Below are 27,913 nucleotides of genomic sequence, written 5' to 3' on the forward strand. Positions count from 1 at the left end.
TGATTCTATGATTCTATGATTCTTACTGATGGAACATGTCAATTATCATCTGCTTCAGAATACTCACTGTTGCTACCACAAATATCAAAGAAAGATGAAAATGACCACAAATACAATAATGGACACCACCCATCCAAACAGTAATAAACACTGTCTCAGAAAGCCCATCAACCTTGATAACAACTCAAAGTTTAGCAGGTCTGCACCAGTATGCTCAGCCTTTACAAGAAGCTCTGTAGAGGACACTATGTCCCACTTTCTTGAAAGAGGCAATACAAACCACATATGCACTCTAACCTTGACAGTCTGCACAGAATCAGTCACTAAGGAGTGCATAAGGAGATCCTAATGGACTCTGTTGCTTCAGTACAGCATAGGATACACTAGGTTTCATACTGATATGCAGTGCTCAAAAGGCAGAAATTTACAACCTGTTGTTAAGTAGCACAAGAAAGGGAAGAGAAAGGCAGTACTCTATCATGTGCTGGACCACACCCAAACAACTCAGTTGGTAGCAAAATCAATTGTCAATAAAGCATTGAGTGAAACTGGGGAAGAGAGTCTGTAGGAGCACTATAATGGTCTGGATCAGGCTGAAATCTATCTGATAATCCCATGCAAGTACAAAGTTATTTTAATTACTAACAGCTTGTTAATTGAAATGAGAGTTTCAGTCAAACAAGTACTCTGACAAATCCTGCAGAACCCACTAATGTAATGCCTAATTTACCATCTGATCATCGTCCTCATTTTTGCCTCATTACATGACCTGTTCAACTTTCCCTGCCATTGTCATGATTTTGTATCTTAGGCATTGCTACAAAAGTAGTCACAGTTAATAAGCGTCTGTTACTCAGAAGTCTCCAAAAGTATACAGAGTTTCATAACAAATTTCTCTTTCCTTACCTCTGCACCTCTGAAAAAACACGCCAGATCACAAGAAATAGCCCAAAACATATTTTCAAAACAAACTTGAAAATTATACATACACAAAAAGATCCTTTTCCCCCACTCTAGCTCTCCTTGCTATGGCTTCTCAGAAAGTTTTATAACCTTTTTTTTTTTTTTAAACAGCCCACAGACTGCAATCATTTAAAAGTGCAATTACTACTAGTTTTCTGGGTTTGCAACTTTGTTTCATCATCTTGTCCTCATTCATCTCATCTTCCTCCTGCTAATCCGTCTCCTGTTTCTCCCGCTTAACCACCTATCCATCTTCAGTGTTGGTACTAGCAAAGAAAATAGAGCAAAACTGCTTCATCTGAGAAAATGTTCACAACTCATTCCAGATGACAAGGGAAAGAAAATAAGTGTATTATCTTCCTCATATGTTCTATTGTAATCAAATCTATGCTTCAATATCCACTCAATATCAGTACTAAGAGCTAGGAATGTAAAAAACCAATTTTTTTTAATAGGTTCACACAAACGCCACTGATAATGCCTATTTCCTCACATTCCACAACCTTCATCCGAAGTACTAACTTGTGAAAATTTTGTTTTCTATGCATAGACACATTTGTAAATAAAAATATTACTTTTTTCCTCTTCATATGATCCTCCAGAGCTGCTGCTGTAGCGAGATTCTAGTCGGTGGTGCTGGCGGTTTAAGTTACTGTTCAACCCACTGTAGATGTCTAGATGTACATAACTGTATGAAAAAATAAAACAATACTAGAAACTGACACTCTGCGACAAAAAAAATAATCAAGGTCTTGGTAAAACTATTTCAGAAAAACTAAGTGTTATGTGAACATATTTCATCTTACAAGGACAATCAGTATGACACCAAAGCATCTCAGCTGTATAACACACCTCCTGTAGCAATGCTAGATAAGGGAAATTCAATGAGATAATCCACTATAAATTACATTTCTGCTAGATCATTTTCATTAACATTTGAGCAGATTAAAATATTTGTTATCATTATACATATGTTCTTCTTACTCTTGAGCAAAATGATGAAACCCTACTTTATCTGGCACAGACATACATACATCTACACACAGAAAGTCCAAGATCCTACCTCACTAATCTGATAAACTATAAAGAAATTGGAGAAATGAGAGCGCTAAAAGCAAAATTTCCAAGCCCTTTCTACATAAGTTCCTAAAATTCTCTCCTCCTGGCAAATGCAAGTTGTACACAGTCTGTTTTCAAAAAGCATATACCCTGAGCAGTTGTTAGACAATCTTACAGCATATGCAAAAATTAGGAAATTATATTGGAAATATCATTAATAAGGCTCTCAAACAGGCTGTCACAAAATAAGCTGGTTTGTGAATTTACCTTCTAACAGCCATTCTACAGTAACAGCATGTGTGCACACTTTTTCTCATGGTGATTATAGTATCCCCACTCCCTTTTTGCTTTAAGGTTAGCTATCTCATATTGCTCTCATGTAACACAAAATGAGAGCACGCCCACATTCAGTTACTGTTGAGCTCTGAGGCCATGCTCTAAGTCTACATCAGCTGTTTGCTGTCCACCACCTTCACACAGGTACTACTGTCTTCTTAAGAAGCTCAAAAACTAAAGAGGGAAGCATTTGTTTTACAGCTACCTGGAAGGGATTTTGCCAGAGATACCAGACATCCAAATATCCTCACTGGGAGAATAAACTTGCTTTCCACCCATAGGCACTGTTGATTTCTGGTGAGCTAGGAAAACAATCTGCCAGTTTTGCTCCCGATATACCCATACACACCTGCAGTATAATTTCTCTTATGTTGACATATACAGTCCAGTGTAAGGGTAGCTATTTTAGGCAGCAAGAACAATATAGCTATAGTAATGCAAATCCTGACCCAGACTGGTCCCTTAATTTCTACGGATTCTCTAACAGCTTTTGAGTTCAAATTACCATTTATGCTGCTACTGTTAATCCTAAACAGTATTCCAGTTTTGTTGCTTAAAACATATCAAACTTACAGTCATGTAGTCCCTGCAACGTAGACATACCTGGAGCCACTGAGATGCAAATATTTATAGTACCTACCAGGAACTCCTGTAATTCAACCAATAACTGGTCTTTGAGGAGATACTTACTTTTCTTCAATATTGTCTTTTATTTGTTTACTGTCAGGGTTGCCATCTGTGGGAGCTACCATCGTATTGCTACTAGAAGTGGTACCTGTGAATTATGGAGAACGAACAAGATTGGCAAATAAAAATAAAAGCTAATAAAATTTATTGGAAAACGGAAAAAGAAAAAAGGGAAAATATATGCACGCCTTTCGTGCTTCACTTGGAAAGATGCTTCACCAAAGCCAGACAGCTTTTCTTCCCACATTTTTCATCACGTTCTCAGATTGAAGCATGAGGTAGACACTTTTTACATTTTCAGTTATCTGTTTCTTTTTTTTTTTATGCTTCATCTATGTTAATTATTTCTAAATGAATTCTAATTTATAATAATTCCTAATTTCATGCTTCATCTATATTAATTATTTCTAAATAAAATCTAATTCTAATAATTCCTAAGTGAATTTAAATACTTTAAAATAAATTCCTACAGATGCAGCTTGTGTCTATTACAGAACTTAAAATATAACAACTCACATAATTTAAAATTGTAGCAACTCTCCCAGTTCTTTAAATTTATATTAAAGTGACATAACGAGGATGAACAGTGCAAGATCTGAACCCAAACTCAAACATGTATATTAATATAAAACTGTTCTTTGTGAATCTACCACATGTTCTTCAATAAGAACGCTGGCTACACCAAAAACTGTAGTTCTTGTAAAGGAAACTCTGTACCTTAATTTATTTTTAGAAACTGTACTCCTGGTTGAATATTTACAGGTGAGCAACAGTATAATAACTGATTTGTAATAGCATGTTTATCATTGACAGTAATAAAAGTTTAAGTTAGTAGATTCTCACCTGAAGTGACAGAGGGGATTTTGTAACTGGAAGTAATGCGGTAATATGGTGGATTATCCATGTGTGTGACTCCTGAACTTACAGGATCTGTAAGCTGAAGTTCACTCACCAGCTCTTCTAGTAGTTGCATTGTTTTATCTCTACCCAGATAAACAATAACTTTCTTTACCTGCCAGCAAAAAAGAGTATATGTATATAAAATAGTGTGTACATAAATAAAATTCTTATTGCAGTGACGTGATTAAAAAAAGGAAAATAGGAGATCTGAATACTTCAATGTGTTAGAATTACTATCTACCTGCACTGCAAATGAGGATACCTGAAACTTACTGTAGGTTTCAAAAGCAAACAAAATTGCTTTCACAGCTGCCAATGGCAGCAAGCATTATAAACATATCACAAGAGCAAGAAAATAAGTCTTTTGAGTTCAATGACAGTTTTTAAGAAGCAAAAGATTTTCTTACAAAGGCTTTAGCAACATCTGATATCAACAATGGAGTGAGTGTATTCTAATATAACTTCTTTTTGATACTTTGAAATTGTCTTCTACACTATTTCTTTTCCAGCAGGTATCATATTTTCCTCATACTATCCTGCAGTGTCCTTAAATATGCTTTGATAAAATATAGAATTGTTTCTGAGGAGGCCTAGGATGTTGTGTGAGAATAATCACACTGTCCCTAAATTGCATGATAGGTACTTTATTTTACTGTATTACCTGTCTCCATTTTAGGACTACTCATAAATTACAGCATGAGAAGAAACACTTAACTCCCAAAATGCTCAAGGCCTTCCTGTACTGCAATAAGAATTAACAATTATAGCAATATTTTATTATCCATATAGTTATTAAGGATTCTCAACTACATCTTGTATTTCAGCAAAATAATCCTGGTCACTGGTCCTGGCTAAGCAGGAGCAGATGGCTGCTAGTCAGTGATCACTCTAGACATCAATAGGTTCATGTTTTTTCTTCCGACATTTTCTTGAGTCAATACTGCTCAATTATTTATTTCCATCCTTATGACAGAACTCAAAGACAAACGGTACACAAGTGAGCCAGGGCACTCGACTCGTGGAATTACTTTGTTACATCGTTCAAACTATACATACAAAGATTTTGGGCTGTAACATTAAGCTAGGTTTCCTCATGTGCAACAAAAACTATTGCAAATCAACGAAGAACTTAAGCTGTCCTTAGTAAGAACTTAATAAATAGGTCCTCATTGTTTACTTCACATCTGGTTTTTTTGAACTATCAGTAAAACCCCTAATAGTTTTCTTATGAAAATATTACTTATAGAACTATCGTAATTCTTCCTAATGAACAAACTGCTGTGTGCTTTATCATAGAAAAGAACTGTTCATCTTATTCTCCTAATAAAATTAAACTAAATTCAGCATTCAGACTCTTAAGTGTCCTTTTTATGACAAAGGAACAAAAAATGCTAAGACACATGTTGACATTTTAGTAGCCTTGTCCTTTTTTTATTATTTATTCATTAAATAAGGTCTATGGTCCACTTAGTATACTCTGAATTTTGACGACTCGTAACTGAGAAGATTTTGATACTAGAAATCCTACCTCACACTTTGCATTTGGTCATCTTTGCTGCTAGACACACAACTAATTTTTAAAAATATCAACAGCACTAAAGATAGACATAGCATACTCACGTAAGGCAAAAGGCTGGGTTCACTGTTCACTCCACAGATACCGATCAAGAAGTGCAAAATTATTTTCAAATTCTTTGGCCAGCTGTCTGCCAAAGTAGTCCAGACATTTTCTATCTCTGACCATGCCACTTCATCACCATACTAGAAAACAAAATAAGTATCTCCTGAAAAATCCAGTAGTAAACATTGCATTTGAAAGTGATTTTTATTGACCAAGTGGGACAGGCTCTAGGAAAAGGAGACATAAATCCTGCAAGAAGCTGTTGCCTTGTTAACATTCCACATTCTGGAAATAACTATTTTCTTTTCTAGCTATAAATATTTTGTAAAAAAACCCAACACATATTCTGTATTTTATTTATATATAATATGTACTTTTAGACATTAGATAAGCACACAAATATTTATTGATATATTAATTTATTTCAACTTTTTAACAGAAAAAAATAATGTAAATTTGGCAGCAATCCATTCTCCCAGTTGCTGACAATCCTTAATAAAATTCCATGGACCACAGGCTGCCACAAGTTTTTAACTTGTAGCTTAAAACATGCTCTCTCATCAGCAGGATTCAAAGATACCACGAACTGGCAGGAGCACTGCACGTGACCGTTACTTTTTCTATGTTGAAGTAGCTACCACAGGAAGGAGGAAGGTCTATCAGCCTCTGGCAACAAGATCGGCTCCTAAACTATGCTTTGAGACCACAGGTATACAGGTAACTTGGTATTATCTATTCAGCTAGACATCTATATTACAAAACAGCAGCTATATACTGACACTATATGTAACAATTACTGTAATATTTATATTGCATATTATGTATTTTTCATAATACCTCAAAATGTATGTTATAGTTTGGATATACATCAGCAACTCAACAAATATGAACAAAAAATCTTGAAAGTTTGGTAACACAGTATATCCAAACAGTATTTTCTCACATCCTAAACACATCAATCCACTGGAACAAGACAGAGCACTTAAATAGTGATTTTTACCTTTGCAGTCATGTACATCAGATTGTTCAGAACCATAGCTGTAGCCTGTGGTGATCCCCACCCTTCTCCTCGTAGCCATCGTCTACTGTTCACCATGATTTCTCTGTCTTTCAAAGAATCTTCTTCATCTTGCCGACGAATGGTTGGCAAAGGTTTCAAGTCTACCAGCTCAATATTGTTCATCCATGGTAGCAGATAATGCAGCATCACCTGTCGCCCAGCTGGGTGAGCTGTTTGAATTCTCTGACTGACTTCTGCCATTCCAAAATTAGGTATAAAAATGAGTCAATAATGAGAATTGTTTTGGTAAAAAAAACAACAACCAAGAGCCCAATAAACCATATTGACATAAAGCAATGCTGATACAGATTATTTTTTTTGCTTTAGCTGACTAGCTCCATTTCATAGTGATAAAGTCCACATTCTTCAGTACACCTCACCGAAGACACTGCTGACAAACAGTATGTTGATGCACCCATATTAGTATAAGCATATATATATTCCTCTAACTGGTTGGAACTGAAAACCTAGAGCACAAAAATGTACCAATTTGCAAAAGAGCACTCAATGCTTTTTCTTCTTTGTATTAGTCCTAGTAGAGTTTTAAATTGGTGTGAGAGATTCTTAATCTGCAGTTGTTTAAAACAGCTATATTTTAAGCAATCTAGAGTAAATAAGAAAACACTAGAAAGCACAATATAACAATATATTTTTTAAACAGTTGCAAATTATTTCTCTAACATGATTTTTCATGACTACCAGAAAGTCAGTAAAAGTATCTTTGATTCATGTCATTTCCTCTTGAATACATTTCAAATACAAGTTAACAAAATTTGTCACTCACTAAGTCCACTTTTCCTTATTCACTACAATGGTGTTATCTTGTTGTCCTGGTTTTAGTGAATTACTTATAAATTAATTACCGAAAAATAAGAAGTACGCATTTTGTACAATGCTTTTGACCTGAAGAAGTTTTTAAACTTTACCTTAATTTTAAAACCATACCTGAGAAGATAGCAAGTGTTAGTTCAGGGTAAGTCCTTGCTAATTCTTCTGACAGTTGATAATAGGACATGGAATACAGATGTGGTAAAGAAGAAGGCTGACCCAAAACCCCATCCGTCCGCTGAACTTCCAGTTTGTGAGCATAACGGAACATCTTTGGTTCCAAGATCTACAACAGTAATGTTCAGAATTTGAAGCTAAGTATAGAGCTGCAATGGAAATCTTTATATAAAACAACCTCTTAAATTCATGTATCTTCTCTCATTTAATGTTTCCTATCTAGGCATATTTCCATACATCTACAATATTCACCAACGTTGTGGTAATTTCCTAGAAGACTGGCTACGACTCACTGCACTTGATGAGCTTCCAGCAACAAATTTTGGAAATCTGCTTTCACAAAACACCATAATAAAAATACATTTTTCCACAACAAAATGTAAAATACTATTGAACGCTTGTTCAATACGAATAATAATATGAATTTCTGCTCATCTATGAGACACTGATAGGAACAACGTAATATTTGATGTGGCAGAAAAGCATTAAGAGGCTAAAGCAGTTTGACACTTTAAAAGTCAGCTTTGGCTGATCTTAAGCAGTGGTGTTCACCTGAGAAAACAGGGATGAAAGGGAGGGTGGCTTGAGTGCTAACATATCAACAGGAGTGTAACTTCAGTGGGGACCTTACTGTTAAATTTAGCCAACACCAAAAACCTTTGAAAAAAACTCCAAGACCTGTGGCCTGAGACACACAGGATTATTTATTTTAAAATACTAATGCTCTCTGTAAGATTAAGCTTACTCCCAAATGATCTTGGAAAGGAATATACAAAAGTAAATTAAATGGCTAACAAGATTTTCCCTATCATCTTTCCACAAAGATAGATGAAAAAATGTTTGGTATTAATGCAAAAACCAGAAAACTGACTGCTACCCCAGCAGACAGAGTAAAGGGACAGGAAGCAATATGCTTCTCTGTGAGGTGCTTTTGGACAAATGGAGCTAGATACCATTCACCAAAAGAATCCTTGAAAAAGAAGGTATTATGAAAATAAAAGCCTTGAATGCTTAGTTCATGAAAACAGATAAACTTCCACATACACATAAAAGAAATTTAATAAAAATTAGCTTACAAACCTGTAATAGTTGCATAGCAACTTCATAGATAGCCCTAGTAGAATCAGCTGCTTTAAATAGTATCAGATTCAGGAGGGTCACTGTATCACACTGGTAATCCCTAAGGAAGAAATGCAAGTGTGAAATATGTAAAATTACATTTGGCTTTTTAAAATTTGAACTTAATGAAGTTTAATTTACAGGGATATGGTATGAGACAACACTACATTTTGAAAAGTTTCTGTAGTAACACACGCACACAAACAAGGGTGATATTTTCTCTTTTGGGGAAGAAAAAAAAACAAGTTTACATGAAAACCCACTTTGAAAATGGAAGTTTAAAGTTTAGAAAAATGCTGTAGTACCTGTTTTGGAACACGTTGGCTATGGCTTTAAAACAGCCAGCTGCTACCCGCTTGGAACCTGTGTAACACCGGTCTACGGCCCAGTACATGAGGTTACTCTGGTCAGGGTTGAGTTCCAAGAGCAGCATGACTGCTTCACAGCCCAGCTGGTGAACCTGTATTCCAGAAAAGAATGAATATATATTGATAGATATAGAAAAAAGACTGACTTACTGAGATTGCATGAAATAGCGAAATGGATGTTTCATTTTTTTAAAAAAAGCAAAACACCACCACAGAAAACCCCAGCTGAAATACACAAAATTTATTCCATCTAAACCAGCGAGACCATAGCTTAACATAACAACAGGTAATTCTATGCAAATGTTTAATGTTCAACTTGCAAACACAGTCATAAATTATTGAAGCAAATAACTAGATTGCTCTATCAACTTCTTTTTTTCCTTGGTTCCAAGGCAAACTTGAGCTATTTACTATTTTCACTTATGTTACTACAAGCTGAACACTGATCTGAAAGTATCAGATACATAATAGCACTTAAATATGTGCAGGAACTCCAATGGGATACAAGGAACAGATCTATGTGGAGACTTGCACATTCCTCTTGAATCACCGTAGCCCACTGGAGCTCTGTTTTTATGCAGTCATAGTATCAGTGCATTGGAGGCCCTGTCTTTTAAATCTAAAGCTTGCCTTACTGTTTGTATGTAAAACTTGGTTTTCCTAATTCTGCAGGACTCCCATTGGACTCTACAGTCTCACAAGAGTTCATGTTCAAAATCTCACCTCCTTTAAATTTCCAAAAGACTTGCTTAATATTACAGTTAACCTAGCTGTTTAGTTCCTAAGTCCTACACAACGTTTTACTCCTAACCCTTTCCTTTCCCATTCTGCTTTAGCTGTTCTCAGACTGTGATTAGGGACTGCCTTCCTCAACAGGATAAATGCACGTATGAAGGACAGTGCAAAAATATGCACTACTAGAATAGCTTTGAGCTTAAGCCACTCTAAAGCATTTAGGCCAATCTGACTGCAAACTCATTAAAGCGTAGGTTGCTAGTTGCAAACCAATGTTGACATTGCCTGGATTACCTTTTTATCTTGTGAATCCAAAATATTATCCAGCCATTTGTACAAATAGCCATCGGATGAGAGCCCAACGTTATCTGCAACAGGGCCACAACACAGTACAGCAGACATAGCCTTTAGAAAGCAATTGAAAAACACTACATTTTAATAACTCAGATACAGGAAGTGCTTTTATTAAGTCCATCAATATATCATAAAATCAACTTCTATTCAATCAAGTGAGGAAGACCAAAGCTAATAAAAACCTGTTTGACATCTTATTCAAGAAATCACCAAACCATATTTTTCTCAACTGTAAGATTTAATATGTCCATTTTACTGTTAATATACTTTTACATGAAAGTCTTTCTCCTTAGGCAACTGAGGACTAAAGTCACAGGAACTGAACATTCAGTAGTAATTTTAAGAAATTCCTATAGAAAGTGCAAAAGTTAAGAGTATGAAAAAAGCCAAAATGTCATAAATACACATGTAAGCAGAAGAGAAAAAGACCTAAGCAATGAATGATAATAAGAATGTGAAAATCACATCCAAAAAGCCCAGATGTTAAATTTGCACTAGAAAATTCAACGTAATCTATTTCCAAAGTTCAAGAAGTGCTAAAATACCTTTAATGCACAGTATTGGTGTCTGTTTATTCGCATGTTCCTATCACTGTATCTGTCCAGGGGAGTAAACATGATACTAAAAGGACCTGCCCAATGACTGAACAACATAAATAGACTGTGGCGTAGACTCTGCTGTGGAAAGACACTTCTTCTCTGGTGTACTGTAAGAAAAGCACACAGTTAGACATACTCCTCTCATTCTTTAAAGTGAAGTATGATAGACAGAAACATACTCAAACAACTCATATAAAAGGAAAAATCGATGTAAAGACACTTTATTTCAACCTCATAATGGCTGGATGCAAGTTTACTACTGTCCCATTTAATACCACTACTGCACAAGAATAAGCTATTTATTGGTATAGAGAATTTAAATGTACTGCCAACCAACAAGGCTTTTACTAAATAAGAAAATTACTTGTACGCTTCCAGACAGTAACAAAAACCCTTCTGAAAAACTCATGCTGCTAAACTTCCATTCAAAAGTGATGGCATAAATAATTTTTAGTAAAGTACTCAAACTTCAGAGAAAAAGTGGGCATTTTATAGTTTTTGTTTGTTTGGTTTCTCAAATGTTCTGCACATTAAATGCACTTATCAGAAGTTATGAAAGCATTTCTACATACCTGGAACGTTTTGAATTATATTTGCCACTAAGGCACTAAAATGGCATCGGATATCTTTCAATGTATCAGAATCCTTTTCATTTTCTGCTTCTAGGAGTTGTCTTGTTAGATCAACATACTCAAGCAAAGTGTTGTTGAGGGAATGTGTTTCATTATCAAGGCCACCACTTGCACTTAAAATTTAAAAAAAAAATCCAATATTACAACAAATACATACAACGATTTTTGAAAACAATCCTTTATTTCCCTCTTTAAAAAATTTACAACCTCATCACTGCAAATATTTAATTCAAAGTAATTTCTTCACCCAGCTTCTATTTCAGCAATACATAAAAAGCTCCAATGAAAGCAAACTAATCATCAAGCCTCACTGTCATTCATCCTTCCACAGAATTAATTCTCATAATTTTAACATTTGTCCCCAGCAACAATAAACCCCCCCACCCATCCCCTTGCACTCCTCCAACCCACACAATTTGTAAACCAGGAAAAATAATTATTACTTCTTGACTACAGACATCTATATTCCATATAGGTTTCTGGGATGTTTGGTACTTCATGACATAATATTGACTATTAGCAGATGGCAGCAATTTATTAATTTTATATATTCATTTTCTGTGTTCATGGCTTTAGCATCTGGCTAGATGTCTGCACTAAAGTAAATAAGGAGATTAAAAACTGCATGTTATTCAAACCTGCTCTCCTTTGAAAAACAATTATTAGAAGGGCGAATCCTTCTCTCCCAGCTCCCTCCACCATCTTTCCACATTTTACTGAGCACAACTAAAAAACAGACCTTGCACACCAAAGGGACAAGATAAGGTTTATGGTAGCCCTTAACTGCTTGTCAACTTCCACCAGAGTCAGACTGGCCTCAGAGAGAAAAGCTGACAAAGTTCCAGGGTCCATATTGTGATGAGGAGGTATTTTATGTGTGCTCATTAAGTATCAGTGAGTATCTCAACACAGTAGGAAGGGAGAGTATGATTTTAATGTCTACTTTGAAAAATCTGCATGCCAAAAGGAAGTAAGCATTGTAGCAACGCTTCTGAGGCAACGTTTTGAAATATACTGTAGTAGCTTGCTTAAAGATTGAGAATTTCACACTGATTATACTAAGGTTGACAAATAAACGTTTAAGCATCATTGTCTAAGAGAATGGGAGGAACCAACCTAACCATCTCTCAGCCTGCTTGCTCTTACACAATTCCACCTTCATAGAAAAAATATTCTAAGATATTTGTAAAATATATCCCAGAATTTTAAGTTCTCTTTCAAAGTATCCCTACGTAAGTGGGTAAACTACGTAAAAAACAAAAGAAAACAACTCAGTTAAATGTTCTATCTCCCTCAGAAAGAAAAAGGTACAACATTAATGAGCAGCAGCCTTCTCTGCATAGGACATGCTGACTATCATCAGGACTCCAGGTGAGGAAGAATTCCAGACTGATTATAGCATAGTTGTGACTTCTGTTTCCTGATTTGAGTAACTGGTGCAAAGTTTGAGCACACACAAAAAAGAAGGAACATGACATACTGTTCAAACCAATGTCCTGGGGAATACTAACATTTTAAATAAAATACAGATCCCAGTGACAAAGGGCATAGGGGAAGGAGGGATAGTTGTGTTCTAACTCAAACCAGGACATTTCTGTTCAGTGATTTTACTTTTCAGCTAAGTCTCTTCTAGCAAACTGCACTTTCTGAAATTCACAGTGTATTTTTGCAGAGGGTGTCTGCTTCTAGCAGCGATGCACTGGATGTTACTAAAGGACTGGTATGCAGACCAAGGTCACTGCTCAATCTTGTGTCCCACACTGAGGGGTGGTGCAGAAAGTAAGTGGCTGCACTTTGGGGGAGAATCAGAGAGGACAGGCATCCGAGGAAAACTTTGTCCATTCTGCCTTTGATCCCAATCCGTGTGCTCCTGAATCCTGTTCCAGAATCCAGCTCCTGAATCTGGTTCCCATCTGCAGCCGAGTTCAACCTGGGACTGTTCAGTGCCTGCTCCACAGCATCAGTGGTGACAGTGGCATAACTGCCGTCAGGGGTGGTTGTGTCATAATTGGTTTGTATACGTTTGTATATAATCCATTTTGTTATTTTCATTAAAGCTGTTTTAGTTTTCTTTTCCAATCAATAAGTCTCTCTTCCTTGTTCCCTTTCTCTTCCCCTTTGGGAAGGAAGAGAGGTTAACAGAGAATGTCTGTTATAGGTAAGTGGATGGCTCTGACCCTAAACCTTGACAAGGGATTAGAAAGCCAGACAGGTTTTATAAAACCACATCTATTTATCCAGTTGTATACCAAAACTCACTGAAGAATTCTGCATGCTTGTTATACTGGGTGACAAGAACACTAGTGACTTAATTCAGAAGCATAAACAATGTGCCCCTACCTGTGACTAATGACACCAGCATCTGCCAACAGTTCAAATATTCGTACTAGTTGTACTCGTAAAATATCTCGACGCCTGCGCCGCTTCATGTTCTGTTCAACAGAGGAAACAAAAAGAAATGAAGCAAGGGAAGAGCAGCCATGGCATACAAAAGCATTATTGCATCTGTACTACAACTGCCATCAATTACCAGGGGTGACAACCTTTTAAGATGAGTTACTAAAATCGTGAACAATTTTAATAAGCCAGACAATGAAGAAATTTTTTCCCTGGTCCAAGTCCAAGATTAACTAGGTTTGCTACTACCTGTGTTATCAAAGTAATGCTTCTTATCAGTCGCCTTTTGCAAAATGCAACGTATAAAACAATGCAACACAAATGCCAGTTTTTCTGCATATTTTGAGTGAGGTGATTCTGCCTCTCTGCTCGGCCCTAGTGAGACCCCACATGAAATACTGTGTCCAGCTCTGGAGTCCTCAGCACAGGGAAGATGTGGGCCTATTGGAGTGGGTCCAGAGCAGAGCCACAAAGATGATCAGAGAGCTGGACCACCTCTTCTGTGAGGAAAGGCTGAGAGAGTTGGGGTTGCTCAGTCTGAAGAAAAGAAGGCTCCAGGGAGGCATTATTGCAGTCTCGCAGCATTTGAAGGGAGCTTCTAAGAAAGATGGGCACAATCTTATTAGCAGGGCCTGTTGTGACAGGACAAGGGTTGATGTTTTTGAACTAAAAGAGGGTAGATCTAGACTGGATATAAGGAAGAAATTTTTCACAATGAGGGTGGTAAAACACTGGAACATGTTGCCAGAGGGATCGTAGATGCCCCATCTCTGGCAACATTCAAGTTCAGATTGGAAGGGGCTCTGAGCAACCTCATCTACTTGAAGATGTTCCTGCTCACTGCAGGGGGGCTGGACTAGATGACCTTTTAAAGGTCCTTTCCAACCCAAATTATTCTATGATTCTATGATTTGCATGCAAGACTGACAAAACACACTATAGCCTGGTAACATTTTGAAACAGAAGTGATGTTCCTTCTCATCATCAGTATTTAATTACAAATTTATGAACATGACAGTTACCACAAAAAGATCTGAGTAATCATCCCTGAGTTTGTGTTTGCAGAGATTATGATTTCTGTGAATGCCTACAGAGGCTTCTAAACCTTACTGTAAAATATGCTCTCCATCAGAAAATGATTACTCAGAGCAGTCATCAGGTGAACTTAGTCTTTTTTATGAAAAACATACCAAAACAAAACAAGCAAAACTGGAAGGCAGTAGAACTCAATTCTATGTCTTAGGTTCTACAAGAGTACTTAGTAGCACTTAGGTACTACTACCCACTATTATGGGTATGTTACTGATGATACAATGAAGTAACGACTGCATAGAACTGTGGGTAGGTAAAAGGAATTAAAAGAACCAATTTTTCCATCATTTGAAAGAAAACCTTTGATAAAGGAATAATACAGAGTTCAAAACAAACACAAAGCTCTTCTAATGTGAAGACCACACAATCATTTTAAAAAGTAACACCTCACCTTTTTATCTGGTATACTGACAGTTTTCAGGTGCAGAAAGGAAAGAATGTAACTAACATGTCTTTACTACCATTTGTGAGATAACAGTTAAAACTGTGTACTGAATATATTAGAAGATACCAAATTACCTCTGGCCTTCTTTCAAGTGCTTCCTTAATTATAGGATGTAATTCTTCTATTAGTTCCCTGAATTGAGAGAGAAAAAAATCAAAGGGATAGAAACAACCATTACACCAACAACTCAACTGAAAGGTGTTTCACAGCAAGTATTATATTATAAGTAAAGGCACTCTCAGGTTTTCCTTCTTTACCTGTAGCCTTCTGAAACAAATCAGCATTTAAGAGATGTTTCCTAGAAAGATGTTCTCCTAATGTAAAGACAGACTACCACACTGATGTCTCAATTACCACAAATTTTGCATACACCAAGTATTATGGCATCACAGATGGTTTTCATTTATTTTCATGTTCAGGCTTTAAGAAAGCCTTATGATACAAATAGACACTATTAGCAAAGAAAAAAAGATGTTGGGCACTTATCATACAATGCTCTTTCAGTTGTCCTGATGCATTTAGCTGTTAATAAGGATTGTTTCTTTAAGGCAGATAACATTATGCTGACAGAAGTCAGAGTAGTCTCTATGGGAACTGAAAACAGCACGCTTTGGTTACATTCCCTATTTGTTTTGAAGCTCCACAGACTTTATTACTCCTCAGTTCCTTCTGCCAATCTAAGACTCTCTTAACGACTCCAAAAAGAAGGCAAGGAAAGGGGAAGGAGAGCAGTAGTATGGATCTGTGTAGACAAAATACCAAGGTAAAAACATATGGGTTTTACCTTAATATTTGTTAACATAAGTAACTGCCACCTCCACTTCAGGTTTGTTGGTGTGTGACACATTTTTTTCTACTTCCTGAGCTATTGCAATTCAGCCGTGTCAAAAGCATAACCCTCTTCAAGTTTTCATGGTAAATGACTGTCCCCTCTGCTGCATCATTCAGTGGTTCCCCAGAGAATAGGTCCAGGTGATCAGGAAGCTGCAAAAACTTCTGCAGTGCACTGAATTACATGAGCCTTAAGCATGGTAAAGTGCTTAAGAAAAAAACAAAATAACAAATCCACGCAGAGCTACAATAGTGTAGGCTGGGCTACAGCTAGCACCTGCTGTGAGTATGCACACTGGACAGAGAAAAAAAGCTTTACTCCTAGTAGGAGTGTAAAGTCAGATAAGATATAAAATTAGAAGATTATCAAAGGAGCAAAATACAATAGTGTAACTGAGTACTTGGCATTATGGTTTCAAATACAACTTTGGCTCCTCATCTGCCATAATATGGGTCATGAGTGATTGGAGAGAAGCATCTCATTCAAAATCAAGAGTGTTAAGTGGATCCTTGGTTTCTTCTGAAGAAGCCGAGTTGTTTGCTATAGCAGGGCACAACTTCATAACTCTCTATTATAAGAGGCTGACACCTGTCAGAGAACATCTGATGCTGACCACCCTTCACAGGAAGTTTTTTTCCCCTCAGATATTCTCCCTCTCCATCCATCCTCAATCAGGAGAGAGCTGTCAGTTGAAGACAGCAGAGAGACGCACTTGAAATCTCATGGCTTCCTAGCATAGAGCTGGTAAACCTCAGTGGATTTGTAACACACATCAACAGTACAGTACATTAGGATCTGAAGAAAAGTAAATTTCAAGTGCTGGGGTTTAAAGCCCCAGCCCTGAAAGAGGGTGGGGATATGGATGTCCACAACCAGGCAAGAAAGACCCTCCTGACTGGTTTTCACCCAGGGTCTGGCCAGCGGTGGGTGGCAACTGATTAGTAGATCACCACCAGGTGCCCCTGTTTTCCACAGTAACTTGGAGGTGGGGCAAAAAGCCACCTCTATATGAGCTCCGATTGCAGTGGAGTTGGGAGGTTTGCCTACACAGTGCATGAGCTGTGTGAGGGTTCTGGTTGTTGGAAAGGTTCCCTGACTGTACATACTAATTGGAGTTCCCAGGATGGTGGGGAGAAGAATGAGTCTCTATCTGGGAAACTACTGCTTGATTGGACTCATCATCTGGCCAGTTCCATCTCCCATGGCCTGGCTCCTTGGCCAGCTTGCTCCCTTCTTCACGTCCTTCACAGTGAGTGAGTGCATCAACTTGTTCCTCCCTCTGGTTGTGTGGCACTTTGAATCTCTGGTGTGTGATGTGGTAGCAGAGGGAGGAGTCTGGCTGCTGGTCTGCCTGTTATTTCCTAGTCAATTTCTGCAAGCTGTCAGCAGAAGAGGCAGGGATGCCATGATGGCTTGATAGGCCATTCTGAATTCCACATTTATATAAAGACTTGTCACAATAAGGTAATCAAAATTTTTGGATTATGAACTGAATCCAGATATTCTGAACATGATATATGAAATTAAACTGACAGAACAAGTGACTTGACACAGATTTAATTCTGCTACAGTAGATAACAACTACCAGTGCTCAAACTAACCCACAGGGATATTTGTCATCAGTACAATGTGTAAGAAAGGTCTATTAGTTATGAAGTTGCAGGAAGTTTACTCAATGAAAAGAAAAAGGGGGAGGGAAGTGTGACAGAAATTTCAGAGGCTTCAGCACTAGTCAGAAAACAGTTGTAACTGGAAAGTTTTTTCAGCTTGATAAAAAAAAAAAAAAAAATCTCTTCTTAGAATACAATTACAAAAATCTTACACACAAAGAGCTCAGAAACATGTTTGTTGCCAAAACCAATAAGCAGAGTTCAGTAATTTTTGCAAACAAGATTATAATATTTCATATGTTAATAATCCACAGCCTGTTATTTCATATAAGGGCAGCCTTTAGTATCAACAAAAGGCACCTGTTTACTGTTTCAACTACCTTCTTTTTCTTTATGCAGACTTGACCTCTGCATAAAATTATTTCAATCTCTAACAATATTTATCAGCACCACTAAATCCTAGAAAAGACAATGGTAATCAGTTTTCACAGCTGTTAAAATTCTTAATAGAAAAAATAAGCAAATCTCTTTTTCTGAGCTGATTTCCCAGCTTTGTAATCAATTGGCACAAAACCAAATGAAGCAATAGTTACCTAAAAGCTCCTGGGTTGGTCCTGCCAAGTCCCAGCACAAGGGATTCTGTAATTTCCATGCTCTCAGAGCGCATCATTGGAACTATGTGCTTAAACAGGGAGGAAGGGGATGGAATGCCAATGATCTAAGAAGAAAACCAAAGTAAAAGAGAATGAAGAAATTACCAAACAATCAATTGGCGTGACATTAAATCAAATGCTGTAATTTTAGTTTTCATATACTGATCAGTGACTTAAAATTATACAATTTTTTTTTTTTTTTAATTTGTGATGTAGAAAAGACTTTCTGAAATAGTAAAGTAGTATTTACTACTTTTGCTCTAAATGCATGTTTATTGTATCTGCCCTACTTAGAGGAAGCAGATTTCTGGTGTCCAACTCCTTAGACTCTATTGTGGCTCTCAAAGATAAAGCTTTCAAGTCTACAGTTTCTCAGATTTAGGGAAAGGATCTTGGTAGTTAACATGTGGAATAGACTACTTCTGCCAGAAATCTGCTGTATAGCCCATGAGTTATGTTCTCTACTGTACCTTCTACAGGAAGCCAAAAAGGAAAAGGGAGGGTTCTGGGGGAGAGGGGAAGTCTGCAGGTGATATAAACTAAAGCATACAGAAAACTAACTGTGGTTGGGAAAAATAGAACAAGGTACATCATGCCTGAATAGGTCACTGTTTCAGTTACTGAAGTGAGAGGCTATCTGCTCAGAATTGCAGAATTCTACTGACAGCAATCCCCACTCCCATTAACAATTAAGAAAACATTTCCTCATAACCACTAGATAAGACTTTGAGACTGGGTTAATATTTTCATGACATGTTTATATTTTCCCTTAAAAAACACAAGCAGAAAAGCCTCTACAGCACTGAATGGAAGAAGCAAACAGAAGCTTTATCCTAAAAAAAAAAAATGAAACCAATATATACTAAAACATGTTTTCAGAAAAATTGCATCAGTTTCTAAGAATTATTATAGTTATTATAAGCCTCAAGTGTTTCTACTTCCAATAACATCTAGACTTATTCACAGTAAGTATTAGAAAAACCTACTCTTGAATCAATGCTATAACCACTGTCAGGAGTGGACGCCAGCGTCTCAGGAGGGGAACATCTCACAGAACCTGTGGAGGTGGAGGAGTTTGAAGAAGATGCTGCACTGCAGCAAAGAATCAGGTAGTTTCTCCAGAGCCCAATATAGGAGTCACTGCTTGTAGTAGTATTCACTTTTTTTGCATTAATAGGGCTGCTATTGAAAAAAAGAAAAAAAAAAAAGAAAGAAAAAAAAAACAGCTCAGTATAGCAAATCAAGCTTATCAGGTTTCACTTTTTCTACAGAATTTATTTTTCAATTAGGTATATGCCATTGCTTTCAAAATTGTTGAAGTGGTAAACTCAGAAAAAATTGTTCAGTATAGGCCTACGCATCAATAATGTTTGCTTTTATAGTTGAATCTGTTGAACTGAAGGTATGAATTATTGCTGAAGGTATGAATTAATCTTTATAGCACGTAACTTTTTTTTCCAGATACAATAGCTTAAATTTGTTATAGAAAGCTGAATTAAACCCAGAGAAAATATTAACAGTCTGTATATCACCTCACTGAAAATCTTGAAAGAATACCCAATATGAAACGCTGCATTTACTTTAGAAATTAACTTACTTTATATCTACTTGTGGAGACAGCATTTGGAGTCTGGTATAAGCAAACGTCCAAGCATAGCTTACAGCTGTTGGGCAGTGTTTTGGAAGATTTTCCTGTTTCATAAAACTTGAGAGGCTTATAATCCACGGATCTTGGCCTTGAGTTACATGTGCAAATATCCATATATGTGATGGACTGACCACATCAAACTGGTGGCTGATTGGTGAGGAATTCCAGTCAGCCAGAGTCTGTAAATCTATTGAACTGGGACAGTACAGTAAAGTAGTCTGTTTGCATAAAAAAAAAGAGAACAAGGCAATATTTAATACCCACGTATATTGGGCAACAATTTCTTCATTGTTAAATACCTAATAAAGTACTGGTATCAAAACCACATTTGGAATAAATAAAACACATTATTTAATTTTTTTTTTTTTTTTTTAAACAGAAGTTTCTAACATAGACAGTTATATAAACATGCTGGTTTGGAAGGAACTGTAGATCAGAAAATAACAGATTCTAGAGAATACCCTTTTACTCACGATGAATTAATTCTTCCGTAAGATTCGGGACTCTACAAACCTTACTACTGGATTCCAACTTGTTTCTTAAACATAAAATCAGAAAAGTTTTTCTTTGATACTTAATGATAAATACATAAATATGGAGTTCAGTAGTTATTTATTGATAGTTATTATAGCTTTTATCTCAAATAAAGACACATAGGCTGTTAAAAACACTGTATCGCTGCAGAAAAAGCAGTGGTCTTTGCTTCAAAGAAATTGTAATCTATGAGCAAGATGAGAAAAAGTAGATATAGATATTGCTCTCTATGTGTATATAATAGTCATAATGACACACTATTGATCAGAAAGCTTACAGTGGTCATGTCATCCTCACAACATTCCTCAAAGTTTTTTGAGCTTGGGTTTTTTACTGTTTATTTGAGTTTTATTGCTTGATAATTTTTTTTAAGGTGATAAATTGTTGATAAAGTTACCACAAACATAGTGACACAATCATTTTATACAGTTTATGTCGACAGTTTTGCAGGATTACCTCATGTTACATCCAACTTAACATAAAAACTCTCCTACCTGGTCAGCCCCAGTGAGATGTATGAAACTCTCCAGGATAGTAGCACTTAGTCTGTCCATTACATCTATAGCCAACTCGTCATCAGTCTACAAAAGACAAAACAAAGCATAAAAAGCTCAAGGAAAGTCAAGATAAAAGCAATTTCATTACGCAGTCACAAGAATGGGTTATCAACTCTTACCTTAGAAACTTCTAGAAGTGTGAACAAGGCCCTTATTTCTCTGAGAACGCTGACAGCTAACCTCCTAGTGGCAGGCCTTGTGCTGCAAAGGATGACCAAAGCAAAGCCTTCCACTACGTGAAATACACTTGAATAAAGAGTCCTCTCCAGAGGAAGGGTATGGGCAGCCCCATTGGATACCCCACGCTAAGAAAAAGATCACAGAAGTTAAGCAAATTAAGAAAAAAAGTGAAAACAACCAAGCTATAGCTCCATTACTGGCAATGGCAGAATTAATCATAAAGTATTTAGGTCTTGTTTGACTACTGGTCAAATTCTGCATTATGAGAATGACATAGCATCAGCTACTTTTGTTTTTTTTAATTATCTTTCTGAATGCGGTCCACACAAATATCACAATAATCTTTCTCATTTCACTTTCTCATCACGATGCTGCAGTGAAAGTAAAATAATAAATAAATAATATTCTTAAACATAGGACTGTATAAAATTGAATTATCTGAACCCTTTCTGTTTGCTAGTGAAAAATGGTGCTGTTCTACTGTTCAACCACTCCTGCTTAATAGTTCCAGTTACACATGATGGCTTTTGACGTAAGTAAAAATGTGGCCATGAATTAGTGTTTAGGTAATGCTTAATAATATTAAAGTAATTTTTTGGAAAAAAAGCTGATTTAAAATAATAGCCTAAAGATTGTCATGCACTTTAAGAAAGTAAGCTGAGTTGTTACTACTTAACCAATAAAGCTTACTAACAAAATTGCATGTAGATTCAAACCACATTTTAATATCAAAGGACCTTAGTCAGAAATACCTGAGACTCTTGGTTTTTATTGTGCATTTGGGCTGCTTGTTTCCACTGATTTATGAGCTGCACTAGCATTTTTACTGCATTGTCAAGAAGGGTTGGGTGGACATCAGTCACTTCACGCACAATAAAATATACAAATCCTGAAAGTACATCTTCCCGCCAATCTGGAAAATCAAGCATTAATGCTTGGAGAGTATTGAAAGCCAAGGCACGAAGTTCTTCATCCATATGAATTGTCAGCCTGTTTAGAGAAAATACCAGTATCATCACCCTCGATTGGCACACTCTTAACCAGCTTTTATAAAATAAAGTTGGGTGTTAACTCTTCCTTTTTAACTGTACAATAGAGAATATATCCACAGAGATGCATTTCCTGCACTGAATCCATCTGAAAGTGGCTGCTAGTAGAAGGTGATATTACTATAGCAAAAGACTGCAAGATTTCACCAAACTTAATATAAACTAATAATTTTCAAGAGAGATGGTGAAGTCTTTCACATAGACACATCTCTGCATGCATCTGAGTAATCCACTTAAAGCTCAGTAGGCAGGCACCTTGTGATGTATGTATTATTTTCTTCAAACTGAAATTGAAAAGAACATTCTTTTTGCAGGTAAAGCTATTTTACTTTGGATGCAAGAGAAAACTCACCAAAAAAGGCCCTTTGCATATATACTTAAAAACGTCTCAGTCTGCTATGGTAGAAGAAGCTTTTTCAGTATTCTATTATTACTTAATACTGTGAGTCTTTTGTGTGATTTTTGACACTCAAGTGTTAGAAAAATATTATTCGCTCACATTATTACTAATGTTTTAGTATATATAACAACACATTTTATGCAAGTGAATTTATAATTTCAAAGCAAAAAGCTACTGTGTATTCCTGGACCAAGACCATTCTTACATTAAAAATCTTAAAAAGCAGGTGGTTTATCACTCTAGGAATATGTACAGACTGTCTGCATGTACCACAATTACAAATTCTCACTGAATGCTCAGTTCAACCATCTGCAAACATTGGCTGTCCTGTTGTCTCAACAACTTATCAGTATTCATAAGGCACATGCAATTTAAACTGAGATAACAGATGGAAGAATATGGATAGGTTTGGATAAAAAAAGGGGAAAAAGGAAGTAGGATTAGTAGAGAATAAGGAAAAAAAAAAAGTTTCCTGTAAGCACCTGTCTCACATTTTGGTAACGACAAACAAGAATGCCTTTATGACAATTTACAGTACTAGCAATAAGAAGAAAAAATTTTTAAAAAACCCAAACAAAATGGGGTGTGGGGGGAACTATGATAGTAGTAACTAAAAGATAAGACCAGTTCAAAAAACAAAGCAATAGAAATAATTTCTTACTTTCAAAAACTTTTCTCTAAAAATAAATTCAACATCCTCAGGATAAATTTACCTCCTGCTACTCTGGCCACTAACACTTGACCAACTGCAGCACATCAGCAGGGACAGGAAGAATGGATTTTGTATGCAGCGGACTTATATTACATAGTGCACTGACAAAGTCCTACACACACAGCATTTAAAAAGGGACATCCACCAAGAGCATCACTCCATTTCCCTTACCTTGCAAGCAATTCAATGAGGTCAGTCCTGCTCATGCCATCTGGAATCAGTCTTGGGATAGCAGCAATACAAGTTCTGAATAGATCTATCTTAGGTTTTCTTTCACCCCTACAATTTATAACCAACAAAACAAGAGAAAAATCTATTTCAGCACATCACAAGTATTTTCAATTTCATATCAAAAACTAAGGAGGTAACAAAAGTTTTATCATTAATTAATGAAATTAGCATTTATTTAATAGTCAAGTAAAAAGCCAACCACTGTAATGCATTAACGATGTTATCCACAATATTGCAGCATAAAAATAATACAACAAATGTGTGTCAATGAAAATACAGTGAAAATTCAGTACGTACGTAATCATGTCTTCAGGTTCTTTATTGGACATCTGCACACTAGTCATGCACATGGGCCTTCCAACTTCTTTGTCCAAATGCCTAAGAATGCTATCTAGTGCTTTTCTGACTTGAGGGTAGTATATGGACATTCCTGAAAAGCCAAAGAGTTCTGATCACCTCTCTCATTTATTCTAATTTAATTTTCACATTTTTATTAAAAGATTTGCCACTTCTTCAGCTTAGGACAAATTTCTTCTTTGACAAAAGATGACATGAAACGCAGTTTAAATGTCAAAAGAAATGCATGTTAAATGAACAGTAGGAGGTATAATATGAAATTAGAAGTTTCTTTCAGAAAGAACATAAACAACAAAGCAGTCACTAGTTGCTCTTCTGTTTCCCCAATTCTGAGTATTTTAGTTCTAGTTTAAATTTTACACGTTGAAACAGTGCTTTAGAGACAACCACCTCATCCAGAGAAGATGAGTAAAGCACAGGGATCAAAATTGTCTTACTCTACTTCAGCTGTGAGACATTGGGGAGATTTCAGAGTGACATCAAGGGAACAAAACCTGCCATGTTATTTACCACACCAATTGCACTCAGGCTCAGCTTCTTTATGCTAATTCAGCAGCACAAAACACTTTAAAAAAAAAAAGCCATGGATTTGGTCTTGGACAGCAGAAGGTCAATATTGTCTAGCAGAAATCAATTCTGATAAAACAGACCATCATCAGATTCTCAGTAGCAATTAAAATAAATACAGAAATAAAAGTACACAAATGTACTGCTTGAGAATAATAGAGAACATATAAACAGACATACTGGAATGCCAACTTAGAAAAGAATACAAGATACCTATAACTTTTGCTTCCTCATCCGTCAGCGTTTTATTAAGAAAAATTTTCTTCACACGCAGAGTATTTCCTGAGGGAAGGACAACCCCTGTTGTTGGCATTGGTGGTTCACCATCTTTCTGCTGCAAGCTGTCTGCTATAACAAGGAAGACTCTGAGGCCGATATTCATTCTCTTCAATAGCAAAAAAGGAAAGAGAAAACCACAGAAATAATAAAGTAACACAGATGAGGCAAAACATGGATTGCATTTTCCCTCTCTTTAAATAGGCATCAGGATGGTTCCAGTGGGACAGGCACTATTTGTTACATTATTAAGGTAATGAAAGTAGCAAGAATAAAGTTCAAGCCTTCAGTGCCTCCTTGAAACTCTGATTGCAGTTAACTGACCTGGCACAGGCTAATAATGAATATTTTATAGTACAGAGCACTAAAGACTTAAGATGAATCTCAAGAACGACATACTGAAGACAGACACAGCCTAAGTATCTCATCTGTTAGATTTGTCCTTGAACCATAAGAGCTAGGTATGACTTCCCTGAAAAAAGGCCTTACAGTTATACTGTAACAAAAATCCACACACACTTACTGAAATTATTGTGGAAATGAGCTGCTAGCTTACTCACCAGAAATGAAACAGCAATTGTGCCTGACTACAACTACTTTAGTTTTAGCAGACCACTCCTTCAAACATTCATTAATCTGCTTTCATTTTGGCTCCAAAAGAGTTAACCACTTTCCCCTCAAAAATCTCCCAATGGCCTGCTCTTGCTGCATGCAGGTAATGAGCCTTTTTTACCTCTGGATTAATAGTGAAGGTTTTAGGTGATTTTCCAACACTAAGAAGATCAAATATTATTTCTTTCATTGCAAAATCCAAACGTTCCTATAAAGGAAAACAAACAGATATGATAAACTCTTTTCTGTTAATATACATAGTTTAATTTCTTGTCTTTACACAGGTGCTGGGTATTACATCTTAAAAGTTTTTTAAAATAAAGTTTTAAAAATATTCCTTTTTCCTTATGACTTTTTTATGACTTAATGTTCTTTTAAAAATATATTACAATTCAATATAGCTCATCCCCTGGTATGGCTGAACCATTTCTCCTAAAAAAATTCCCACACAATTCTGCTCGGTTCAAACATATTTCTACAAACAAGCTGAACTATTTTAGATAACTAAAAATTAGTAAAAAAAAATAATTACACAAATGTAAATATTAATAATGTTCATACACACCACTTACTGAAGTTCAAGTAAAATAACTTTGTCAATAGTAGAACTGCCACCCTCAACCTGTTGGCCATGCTTCTTTTGATGCAGCCCAGGATACAGCTGGCTTTCCGGGCTGTAATTACACATTGTTGGCTCATCTTGACCTTCTAACCAACCAGCACCCCCAATCTCCTCAGGACTGCTCTCAATCCATACTCTACCCAGCCTGTATTTGTGCTTAGGACTGCCCCAACCCCAGCTGTCGGGCCTTGCACTTGGCCCTTTTGAACTTCAGGAGGCTGGCATGGGCACACCTCTCCAGCCTGTCAAGGTCCCTCTGGATGGCCTCCCTTCCCTTCAGTGTGTCAACTGCACCACACAGCTTGGTGTTGGCTGGAAACTTGCAGAGGGTGCACTCAATGCCACTGTCTATGTTATCAACAAAGATGTTAAGCACCAGTGGTCCCAGTACTGATCCCTGAGGAACACCACTTGCCACTGGTCTCTATTTGGGCACTGAGTGGTTGACAACAACTGTTAAGAGTGTGACCAATCAGCTAATTTCAATGGTCCATCCATCAAATCCATGTCTCTTTGATTTAGAGACCAGGGTGTCGTGCAGAACAGTGTCAAGTTCCTTGCCCAAGTCCAGGCAGATGATGTCAGTTGTTCTTCCCTTATCCATGGATGCTATAACTCCATTGCAAAAGGCTACCATATTTGTCAGGCACAATTTGGTTTTAGTGAAGCCATGTTGGTTGCCAGCAATCACCTCATCTTCCATGTGCCTTAGCAGAGCCTTCAGGAGGACCTGCTCCATGGTCTTGCCAGGCACAAAGGTAGGACTGACTGCCCTGCAGTTGCCTGGATCTTCCTTTCTTCCCTTTTTGAAAATGGGGGTTATGTTTCCCGTTTTCCAGTTATTGGGAACTTCTCCAGACTGCTGTGACTTTTCGAACATGATGGAAAGTGGCTTAGCAACTTTATCCACTGATTCCCTCAAGACCCACAAATTAATCTCATTGGGTCCCACAGACTTGTACACCTTCAGGTCTCAAAACTGATCTTCACTTGTAAGATGGGTAGATCTTCCTTCTCCCATTCCCTGCCTTTGTTTTCTGCAACTTGGGTGGTATGGGTAGAGCCCTTGTCAGTGAAGACTGAGGCAAAGAAACCATTGAGTACCTCAGCCTTCTCCATATCCCTTGTCTCCTGCTTCCTTCTGGAGAGGGCCCACATCTTCCCTAGCCTTCCTTTTATCACTGACATGCCTGTAAAAGTTTCTTGTGACCCCTGATGTCCCCTGAATCAATTACTTCATTCGTTATACATATTCAGGGAAATTCTACTCAATATGTAAGACCATTAATTCAGTGCAACAATTTCATAAACTAACCTTAAATTTAAATTTATTCAAAATAACATTCATCCTATTCTTATAGCTCTACCTAGACGTATTCTTACCTGAGCAATGAACTGAATAATCTTCACAAATATATTCAGAGGTGTGTCTCGTGGGACCACACTACGTGATCCTTTTGGAAAAAGTGCTGATACAATGCTCATGAGACGGCTACAAGAATTTAAAAAATAAAAACAAATGAAAATAAAAAAACTTTTAAGAAGAATGTTTTGTAATAGCATAGATGTTTCAGTTCAAATCTGGAAGAGTGTAGGAGGGTTACTACTAAATACAGAAACATATGAAAGGTAGAATAACCTACAGAAAGTACAGGCCTCTGTCACAGCTAACAGTAACTTGGGTTCCATTTATAACATGCC

The 27,913-nt window shown here is 36.7% G+C and overlaps 1 protein-coding gene across 1 annotated transcript in view; it reads right to left on the reverse strand.

The window, feature by feature from the left end:
* Positions 1 to 1,545: 1,545 nt before the first annotated feature.
* FRYL (FRY-like) overlaps positions 1,546 to 27,913 on the reverse strand; it is a gene marked incomplete at its 3' end in the record, with an annotated part of 57,616 nt that continues 31,248 nt past the window's right edge. The window contains exons 13-36 of the mRNA XM_008941197.1: positions 27,596 to 27,704; positions 25,712 to 25,798; positions 24,916 to 25,087; positions 24,076 to 24,208; positions 23,719 to 23,826; positions 22,139 to 22,376; positions 21,326 to 21,511; positions 21,144 to 21,230; positions 20,065 to 20,333; positions 19,454 to 19,649; positions 18,408 to 18,532; positions 15,447 to 15,504; positions 13,779 to 13,870; positions 11,379 to 11,551; positions 10,753 to 10,913; positions 10,148 to 10,258; positions 9,056 to 9,210; positions 8,712 to 8,811; positions 7,572 to 7,740; positions 6,567 to 6,820; positions 5,566 to 5,706; positions 3,889 to 4,057; positions 3,049 to 3,133; positions 1,546 to 1,651 (exon numbers count right to left, since the gene is read on the reverse strand). Coding sequence (XP_008939445.1) covers positions 1,546 to 1,651; positions 3,049 to 3,133; positions 3,889 to 4,057; positions 5,566 to 5,706; positions 6,567 to 6,820; positions 7,572 to 7,740; positions 8,712 to 8,811; positions 9,056 to 9,210; positions 10,148 to 10,258; positions 10,753 to 10,913; positions 11,379 to 11,551; positions 13,779 to 13,870; positions 15,447 to 15,504; positions 18,408 to 18,532; positions 19,454 to 19,649; positions 20,065 to 20,333; positions 21,144 to 21,230; positions 21,326 to 21,511; positions 22,139 to 22,376; positions 23,719 to 23,826; positions 24,076 to 24,208; positions 24,916 to 25,087; positions 25,712 to 25,798; positions 27,596 to 27,704 — 3,484 coding nt within the window. The remainder of the gene's footprint in view (positions 1,652 to 3,048; positions 3,134 to 3,888; positions 4,058 to 5,565; positions 5,707 to 6,566; positions 6,821 to 7,571; positions 7,741 to 8,711; positions 8,812 to 9,055; positions 9,211 to 10,147; positions 10,259 to 10,752; positions 10,914 to 11,378; positions 11,552 to 13,778; positions 13,871 to 15,446; positions 15,505 to 18,407; positions 18,533 to 19,453; positions 19,650 to 20,064; positions 20,334 to 21,143; positions 21,231 to 21,325; positions 21,512 to 22,138; positions 22,377 to 23,718; positions 23,827 to 24,075; positions 24,209 to 24,915; positions 25,088 to 25,711; positions 25,799 to 27,595; positions 27,705 to 27,913) is intronic.

The sequence above is a fragment of the Merops nubicus genome, unplaced genomic scaffold (genome assembly GCF_000691845.1).
Source record: "Merops nubicus isolate BGI_N331 unplaced genomic scaffold, ASM69184v1 scaffold1875, whole genome shotgun sequence".
Classification (NCBI taxonomy): domain Eukaryota; kingdom Metazoa; phylum Chordata; class Aves; order Coraciiformes; family Meropidae; genus Merops; species Merops nubicus.